This window comes from Myotis nattereri (genome assembly GCF_964212035.1).
Source record: "Myotis nattereri genome assembly, chromosome: 15".
In the NCBI taxonomy this organism is placed as follows: domain Eukaryota; kingdom Metazoa; phylum Chordata; class Mammalia; order Chiroptera; family Vespertilionidae; genus Myotis; species Myotis nattereri.
Genome location: NC_138090.1, coordinates 54,618,546 through 54,627,997, shown reverse-complemented (window position 1 = coordinate 54,627,997; position 9,452 = coordinate 54,618,546). Strand labels below are relative to the sequence as shown.

The 9,452-nt window shown below is 62.4% G+C and overlaps 1 protein-coding gene across 1 annotated transcript; it reads left to right on the top strand.

Moving 5' to 3' along the window:
* Positions 1–123: 123 nt before the first annotated feature.
* On the top strand, positions 124–9,432 carry TMC4 (transmembrane channel like 4; the record flags this gene model as incomplete). Its single annotated transcript, XM_081107388.1, has 15 exons — positions 124–202; positions 876–1,086; positions 2,522–2,667; positions 3,120–3,361; positions 3,448–3,569; positions 4,824–4,971; positions 5,874–6,041; positions 6,263–6,426; positions 7,099–7,225; positions 7,440–7,537; positions 7,842–8,022; positions 8,370–8,500; positions 8,600–8,755; positions 8,988–9,066; positions 9,170–9,432. The coding sequence occupies 15 exons, from the start codon at positions 124–126 to the stop codon at positions 9,236–9,238; spliced, it is 2,121 nt and encodes a 706-aa protein (XP_080963514.1). The 3' UTR covers positions 9,239–9,432.
* Between the last annotated feature and the right edge of the window lie 20 nt (positions 9,433–9,452).

The following is a 9,452-nucleotide window of genomic DNA, read 5'->3' as shown; positions in this document are numbered from 1 at the left end:
AGCGGCGGCGCGCAGGTGGGAGGAAGTGCCGCCCCGGCGGCCCAGGTGCACCTGCCCGGCCCCGCCTCCCCGGGCGGTGCCCTCCCCGCTGGTCGCCAAGGACGGAAGCAGACGCTCGGGGCCATGGAGGAGAGCCCGGCCTGGGAGCCCGAGGGCTGGGGCCCCTCCGGGAGGTGGCCGGCACCCCGGGGGGCCAGAGCAGGTGGGGGCCAGCTGGGCCCGCGGGTCGGCGGGAGGCCCTGCCGAGGCCGGACGCCTGGGCCCGGAGGGCGGGAGTGGGAGGGGCGTCCATTCCTTTCCCAGGTTTCTGGGGGGAAGGGAGTCCGAGGCTGGGAATCCAGGGCCCAGCGGAGGAGTCTGGGGTAGCGGCTGGACTCGAATATCTGAAGAGTGGGCGGGGCCAGGGTCCCAGATAATCAATCAAAGGGAAAAGGAAGTTGAAGAGTGAACTCCTGGGGACTGAAGGGTGCGCACTGGGTCTGAGGGAGGAGGGGCTGGGGGCCTGGGCTCCTGGGTCTGAGGGAGGAGGGACTAGGGGCCTAGACTCCTGAGTCTGAGGGAGGAGGGACTGGGGGCCTGGACTCCTGGGTCTGAGGGAGGAGGGGCTGGGGGCCTGGGCTCCTGGGTCAGAGGGAGGAGGGGCTGGGGGCCTGGACTCCTGGGTCTGAGGGAGGAGGGGCTGGGGCCTGGGCTCCTGGGTCTGAGGGAGGAGGGATTGGGGGCCTGGGCTCCTGGGTCTGAGGGAGGAGGGGTTGGGGGCCTGGACTCCTGGGTCTGAGGGAGGAGGGATTGGGGGCCTGGGCTCCTGGGTCTGAGGGAGGAGGGGCTGGGGGCCTGGGCTCCTGGGTTCTCCCCTCGCCTGCCTTCTTGCCCAGGCCCGACGCTGTCCTCGGTGCTGAATGAACTGCCCAGCGCTGCTACCCTTCGGTACCGAGGTCCCGGGGTGCTGCCCTGGGGCGCGCTGGAGGAGGACGAGGATGAAGAGAGGAACATCCAGGCCTTCGCAGAAGCCGCCCAGAAGGAGCTGCAGGACCCTGGCCCGTCCCGGGAGCTGCCCTGGCCCATGCAGGCCCGACGGGCACACAGGTGAGCCTGGGCCTCCATGCCGCCCTGCCTCCCAGAGCTGCCTCTCTGGGGTCCTCTTCCCCGCCTGTGTCTCTGCCGCTCTGGCCGCCAGGCTGCCTCTCCCTGTGGCTCGGCGCTCACTGCTTTCCTGCCGGGCGCCCAGTCTCACAGGCCTCCCTCCCTCCGAGCCTCTCCCCCCGCCACGTTCTCTCCGTGTCTGAAATCTGAATGGGGCCCGTGTGGCTACTCAGGTGGCTCTTGAAACTGACCCTTGTTTCTTTCTATAATTCTTTTTTTTTTAAATATATATTTTATTTATTTCAGAGAGGAATGGAGAGAGATAGAGAGATAGAAACATCAATGATGAGAGAGAATCATTGATCGGCTGCCTCCCGCACGGCCCCCACTGGGGATCAAACCTGCAACCCAGGCATGTGCCCTTGACCAGAATCGAACCCGGGACCTTTCAGTCCACAGGCCGATGCTCTATCCACTGAGCCAAACCGGTTATGGCTATAATTCTTTTTTTTTTAAATATATTTTTATTGATTTCAGAGAGGAAGGGGGAGGGAGGGAGAGAGAGAAACATCAATGATGAGAGAGAATCATGGATCGGCTGCCTCCTGCACGTCCCACACTGAGATCGAGCCCACAGCCCTGGCATGAGCCCTGGCCGGGATTCGAACTAGTTCATAGTTCATAGGTCAAGGCTCAACCACTGAGCTATGCCAGCTGGACTCTCCGTTTCTTTTTTAAAGTTGATTTTTAGAGAGAGGGAGGAAGGGAGAGGGAGAGAGAGAGAGAAACGTCGATGTGAGTTGGAGAGATTGATGGAATGCCTCCTGCACACCCCCTCTTGGGGATTAGCCCAAACCCCGGGCATGTGCCCTGACCAGGAATCAAACCAGCAGTCTCTTGGTGCACGGACGCCGCCCAACCAACTGAGCCACACTGGCCAGGGCGCTCTCTGTTCCTTTCTGTGTTTGGTTTGTTTTGCATGTTTACTTCATGATGACATTTGCCTGCAGGAAGCATGATGGACAGACTCAGTTTCCCTATAGTGAGAGCCCCGGGGAACCCCGCCCATGGGGAGAGGCATTGCAGCCCCCTGAAGCACCCCGCATGCCCCTCCCCTGGCCCCCCTCCCCCTCTCTCTCCAGGAGAACGCCTTTCCCACGCACACGTGACCTCTCCTGGCGCTTCTGCAGAGCTGGCCGCGGGGTCTCCTTCCCTGAAGGGCAGGGTCCCCGCTCGCTCTGGGACTCTGTGAATAGAGGCCCGCAGTCTTGGGGTTCTGCCGGCTGCCTGTGCTCAGCGTCACGTGTTTCCTTTTATTGCTGTGGGGTCCGTGTTAGGAGCCACCGCAGCGCACTGTTGGGGCGTCTCCGCCTCAGGTGGTTCCATCGGGGGCAGCCAGGTCCCTTCCTTTTCTGTCTCTGACTCTGTTTCCTTCCAGGCAGCGCCACGCCTGGGACCAAATGGCTCAGGGGTCCGGGTCCAGGGTGGCCAACTGGGCCCTGCGGCTTCGGAGGTCCAAGGAGAAGATGCGAGAAGCCTTGCACACCCTGGAGCCCTGGGGGTGGACACTGAAGAGGATCGGGGGTGCGCTGGGGCTGGGGTCCTGGGTTCGAGGGAGGAGGGGCTGGGGGACCGTACTCCTGGGTCTGAGGGAGGAGGGCTGGGGCCTGGACTCCTGGGTCTGAGGGAGGAGGGGCTGGGGGCCTGGACTCCCGGGTCTGAGGGAGGAGGGGCTGGGGGCCTGGACTCCCGGGTCTGAGGGAGGAGGGGCTGGGGGCCTGGACTCCCGGGTCTGAGGGAGGAGGGGCTGGGGGCCTGGACTCCTGGGTCTGAGGGAGGAGGGGCTGGGGGCCTGGGCTCCTGGGTCTGAGGGAGGAGGCTGGGGGCCTGGACTCCCGGGTCAGAGGGAGGAGGGGCTGGGGGCCTGGACTCCCGGGTCTGAGGGAGGAGGGCTGGGGCCTGGACTCCTGGGTCAGAGGGAGGAGGAGCCGAAATCCTGACTCAGAAGGACCCGGGCCTCCTGCCGCCCCCTGCAGGCCAGTTTGGCGCGGGCACCGAGTCCTACTTCTTGCTGCTCCGCTTCCTGCTGTTTCTCAATGTGCTGGCCGCGGTGCTGAAGGTCTGCATGACGCTGCTGCCCACCTGGCTGGACGGCGGCCCCCCGGGCCCCCCGGACCCCCCGGGCCCCGGCCCCTCCTCGCCCTGCGGCTCCTACAGCCCCCACCCCCAGGGCCTGGTTTCCTTCCCCTCCCAGCTCTTCAACCTGCTCTCGGGAGCGGTGAGTGCCGGCTCCTGGGGAGACCCAGCTCCCTGATCGCCGCCCACCAGCCCCGTGGTGACCCCGCTGCGCCCCTCCCTCCGCAGGGCTTTCTGGAATGGTCTCCCCTCTTCTATGGGTTCTACCCGCCCCGCCAGCGCCTGGCCACCGCCTACCTGTGCTCCACCTTCGCCATCGGCCTCCTGTCCCTGCTGCTGATCCTGCGCCGGTGAGTGACACCCCCACGCAGACCCCGGGCGGGGGACGGGGGACGGGGGTGGGGGTGGGGAGGGTGGTAGAGCCCCCGCCCCAGGAATCCCGAGTCTCGTTCTGGGATCCCTCTCTCTGTTTGAGTTGAAATCCATGTTTAAAATGCTTCCTAAGTGCTCAGGGCCAGGGATAAAGACAGGAAAGCTCCCCCCTCCCCCTGTGGCTAGTGGGTTCGGTGCTATTAACAAGGAAGCAAATGAATTACAGCTTTTCTGGAAGGGAGAAGTGCTGAACGGAAAACCAGCAGTGGTCAGTTTGTTTCATTCATTCATTCATTCATTCATTCCTGCAACAAATACTGATCCGCTGCTGTGTGCCATGCGCTGTTCTAGGCATTTGGCAAAACAGACCATAGAACCAACCAACGGCCCTAGCCGGTTCGGCTCAGTGGATGGAGCGTCAGTCCGGGGACTGAAGGGTCTCGGGTTTGATTCAGGTCAAGGGCACATACCGTGGTTGCCGGCTACCTCCCCGGCCCTGGTCAGGCGCATTGGGGAGGCAACCAATCCATGTGTCTCTCTCACATCGAGGTTTCTCTCTCTCCTCCCACTCCCCTTCCACACTCTCTAGAAATCATTGGAAAAATATCCTCGGGGGAGGATTAACAATAACAACAAAGTAATAATAAAATTGCACTTTAAAAAACAAAAAAACAAAAAACAGTGATACATAGAAAACAAATGGGGTGGGATGGTAGAGGAGAGATCAGCTCGTTTTTTTATTATTTAAAAAACGTAAAGGAAACATTTTCATCTTTTTTATTTTTTTAAATATTTTTATTGATTTCAGAGAGGAGGGGAGAAGGAGAGATAGAAACATCAATGATGAGAGACTATCATTGACCAGCTGCCTCCTGCACGCTCCCCACTGGGGATCGAGCCTGCCACCCGGCGCTGTGCCCTGACCAGGAATCGAACAGTGGCCTTCTGGTTCATAGGTCGACGCTCAACCACTGGGCCACACCGGCCGGGCCTCATTGAGTCCCTTTATGTGAATCTCTGACCCGTTGGGGTCTCAGTCCCGTCTGCATCTCCGTCTCCCAGGGCTGGGTATCCCTTGGGTGTCTGACCTCGGACTCTCTCTGGGTCGGTGGCTTCCACTCTTCCTCCGCCAGGTGGCAGCTCGCCCAATGCCGCGGCTCAGGGTGCGCTTTCCCTGTCCCCCGCCCCTGCTCCCACGGCCCTGACCCCGCCCCCGGCCTCCCCTCTCGCAGCTCGGTGTCGGGGCTGAAGCAGACGCTGCTGGCAGAGTCCGGCGTCCTGACCAGCTACAGCCACCGGGTGTTCTCCGCCTGGGACTTCGGCCTCCGCGGGGAGGTCCACGTGCAGCTGCGCAGACGCCGCATCCGATACGAGCTGCAGGTGCGCTCCGGGGGCGGGGCCTGCAACCGGGGATCGGGGACGGGGGGCGGGGCCTGCTACCCGGGACCGGGGAGGGCGGGGCCTGGACTCGGAGGGGACTGCAGAGGAGATGCTGGGCGGAGCTTTCTCCTACGGGGGCGGGCCTTGGGGAATGAGTGGCATCTGAGGAGGCCGAGGTGCGGCTGGAGGTCAAAGGATAAGGGGACGCGCTCGCTGCAGCAGAGAGACGGGGCCTGGAGCTGCTGGGCTCAGAGCTGAGGAGGGTGTGGCCTCGGGGGGCGGGGCCTGGGGTGTGGCTTCTGGTGCTGGGTGTGGCCTCGGAGGGCGGGGCCAGGAGATCTAAATTGTCCCCTGGAGGCGGGCAGGTGCGGCTCAGCGGTTGAGCGTCAACCTATGAACCAGGAGGTCATGGTTCCATTCCCGGTCAGGCCATGCCCGGTTGCGGGCTCGATCCCCAGTGTGGGGCGAGCCGGAGGCAGCCCATCAATGATTCTCTCTCATCAATGATGTGTGTCTCTCTCTCTCTGAAATCAATAAAAATACATTTAAAAATAGCCCTGACCGGTTTGGCTCAGTGGATAGAGTGTCAGCCCTCGGACTCAAGGGTCCCGGGTTCGATTCCGGTCAAGGGCATGTACCTTGGTTGCGGGCACATCCCCAGTAGGGGGCGTGAAGGAGGCAGCTGATCGATGTTTTCTAACTCTCTATCCCTCTCCCTTCCTCTCTGTAAAAAATAAATAAAATATATTTTAAAAATAAATGAATTGCCCCCTGGAGAGGCTGAGGACAAGGTGACAGCAGTCCTGGGCAGGGTGCTGCTGCCTCCCTCGTGGTGGAGCCGGGGCTGTGGGCGGCGGGCTGGGCCTGGGGGACGGCGCCCAGGGGACTGTCTCCCGGTCCAGGTGGAGCTGGAGGAGGCGCAGGTGCGGCGCCAGGCGGCGGTGCGGACGCTGGGCCAGCAGGCCCGGGTGTGGGCGGTGCGGCTGCTGCTCAACCTGCTGGTGGCGGCGCTCCTGGGGGCCGCCTTCTACGGTGTCTACTGGGCTACGGGGTCCACCCAGGCGCTGAAGGTGTGCAGGGGCCGGGGGCGGGGCGGGAGGTCCTGGAACCTACATTTCCACGGGCGGAGGGGACTGAGGCCAATGACGCCTGGGCTCTTAGGGAGGAGGGTGGCGGCTAGGGTTTGGAGCCCAGACCAAGGGGTGCGGAAGGAAGAGGCCGGGGAACCCCCTCCAGCGTCGGGGCTCCTCCGGGACCCCAGCCTCTCCTCGCGGCCCCCTTTCCCTCCCAGGAGTTGCCCCTTGTCAGCCGGACGCGGCTGCTCCAGCTCGGGGTGGACTACCTGCCGTCCATCTTCATCTCCGGGGTCAACCTGGTGCTGCCGCCCGTGTTCAAGCTCATCACCCGGCTGGAGGGCTACACCAGGAGCCGCCAGATCATCCTGATCCTGCTCAGGTTCCAGCCTGCGGGGGGGAGGGGGGGGGGGTCCAGGGAGTGAGATCTGGGTTCCACCCCGGCTCCTTGTCACTGAGCCTCCGTTTCTTTTCTTTTCAAGCTCTTCTTTTTTATTTATTTTTAAAATATATTTTATTGATTTTTTTACAGAGAGGAAGGGAGAGGGATAGAGAGAAACATCGATGAGAGAGAAACATCGATCAGCTGCCTCCTGCACACTCCCCAATGGGGATGTGCCCGCAACCAAGGTACATGCCCTTGGCCAGAATCGAACCCGGGACCCTTCAGTCCGCAGGCCGACGCTCTATCCACTGAGCCAAACCGGTTACAGCAAAGCTCTTCTTTTTTTAAAAAAAATATTTTTATTTTTATTGATTTCAGAGAGGAAGGAAGAGAGAAAGATAGAAACATCAATGATGAGAGAGAATCATTGATGGGCTGCCTCCTGCACGCCCTCCACTAGGGATGGAGCCCGCAACCCAGGCATGTGCCCTTGACCAGAATCGAACCCTGGGCCCTTCAGTCCGCAGGCCGAGACTCTATCCACTGAGCCACACCGGCCAGGGCGAGCCTCCCTTTCTTCATCTGTGAAATGGGGAGACCATCGAATCCTGTCCGCGCAGGAGGGGCCGGCACTCCGCCCGGGCTGACCCCCCTCCTCTCCCCGGCCAGGACCGTGTTTCTCCGCCTGGCTTCCCTGCTGGTCCTGCTCTCCTCTCTCTGGAATCAGATCACATGCGGGGGCAATGCCGAGGCCGAAAAGTGCAAAGCCTGTGGCTACAATTACAAAGAACTTCCGGTGAGGAGGACGAGGGGCTGGGACTCCAGGTTTGGGAGGAAGAGGGGCTGGGGTGCTAGAACGCCGTCGCCCGAGGACTGGGGTACGGGTGCCCCCCCAAAACTGAAGGCCCCGGAGGAAGTCTCTCATGCGCTTGTTACTTAGGGACCCGGATGCTCGGGCCCATGGGTACCCGGGTCCTGAGGGCATCCTCACCCCTTTCTTCCGCCCTTAGTGCTGGGAGACTCGGCTGGGGCAGGAGATGTACAAACTCCTGCTCTTTGACCTGCTGACTGGCCTGGCCATCATGCTGCTCATCCAGTTCCCGCAGAAGTGAGAGCCCCGCCCCGCTGTGGCCCCGCCCCCTTTAGAACAGGCCCCGCCCCGGGTTCGCCCTCGTCACCACGCCCCTTTCCGGTCCCGCCTCTGCTCCCTTTCTTTGCTCTAACCCCGAAGACCCCGCCCCTTCCACGTGATAGGTAGTTACTCCCTTTGGCCCCGCCCCCTGGACAGACCCCTCCAGGACCCTGACGGCCCCGCCCTCAGATAGGCTCACTTCTGATTGGTGAGCACAACGGTGGAGGCGGGGAAACCCCTGGCTGGCACGCCCCTGACTCCGCCCCGCCCCGCCCCTCAGGCTGCTCTGTGGTATGTGCCCCGGGCCGCTGGGTCGGCTGGGGACCCAGGAATTCCAGGTGCCCGACGAGGTGCTGGGGCTCATCTACGCGCAGACAGTGGTCTGGGTGGGGAGTTTTTTCTGCCCTCTACTGCCCCTGCTCAACACGGCCAAGTTCCTGCTGCTCTTCTACCTGAAGAAGGTGAGGGCGGGTGGGGGGCACCCGCCTGGAGTTGGAGATGTGGGGGGTCGGGGAGGGGGGGTGGCGGAAGAGACAGAGGGATGTGACTGGGTCCTGAGGGAGGTGGATGCTAAGGTCCCAGACTCCTGGATCCTGAGTGAGGAGGGGTCTGTCTGCAGGACTGATTCCCGGATGTGGGAGAAGGAGGGGGTCTAGGGCACCCCAACTTCTGGGTCTGAGGGAAGAGGGGACCCGACTCCTGGATCCTGAGTGAGGAGGGGCCAGGCACCAGGACTCCTGGGTGGGGAAAACAGACAGACTAGAGAGTTCAGTCGCCGGTGCCTCAGACCCCCCTCTTCCCTTGTCAGCTCACCCTCTTCTCCACCTGCTCCCCGGCCTCCCGCACCTTCCGGGCCTCCACGGCGAACTTCTTCTTCCCCATGGTCCTCCTCCTGGGGCTGGCCATCTCCGCCATCCCTGTGCTTTATAGCATCTTCCTGTGAGTGTGGGAGGCAGCGCCTGCCTCCCTGACCCCGCCGCCCTCACCCGGGGTCCCGACTCTCGGCCATCCTCGAACTCTCCCTGTCTCCGACGGCAGGATCCCGCCCTCTAAGCTGTGTGGTCCATTCCGGGGGCACCTGTCCATCTGGGACCAGATCCCGGAGTCCATTTCCAGACTCCCTCAGACCACCCAGGACTTCCTCTTCTTCCTGGGGACCCAAGCGTTTGCTGTGCCCCTTCTGCTGATCTCCAGGTGAGGGGCCCAGGCTCTTGGTGTTTTCCGTTGGAATGTGTGTGATCGGGGCGCCCCGCTGCCTGCGTCCAGGTGACGAGGCGGGGCTGGGGGGGTGGGGAGCTAAACTCCTGAATGAGGGAGGAGGGGGTGGAGCCACAAACTCCTGGGGCTGAAGGAAGGGCGGGGGACCCACACACGGAAGCTATTCTAAGAGCCGTCAGGGAGTGGCTCTGATTCTTGTCGCCTCCAGCATCCTGATGGCCTATACCCTGGCGCTGGCCAACTCCTATGGAGGCCTCATCTCGGAGCTCAAACGGCAGGTGGAGAAGGTGAGCCAGGCCGGGTCCCTGGGCAGGGGTCCTGGGGAGCGGAGACAAGGACCTGGGGGAGAGCAGCTGCCTCACCTCCACCTCTCTTTACCCTTTATCTCAGGAGGCGCGGAACAAGGTCTTCCTGGCACAGCGCGCCGTGGCGCTGAGCTCGGACCACGGGGCGCTTTGACCTCCCCAGCCTGGCTCAGACCCGGACCTGCCCCCAAACCTTTGTAAGCCTCGGCCACGTCATCTGTAAAATGAGAGAATGGAGAGGACCGTCCTTCCTTCCGGCCCTGGGACTCTGAGATTTCCGGGGCCCTGCACCCCTGACTGTCCAGGGAACCACGTTCTTGTATCAATAAACACATCCCAGTCAGCTGAGCGCCCTTTGAAACTGGCGA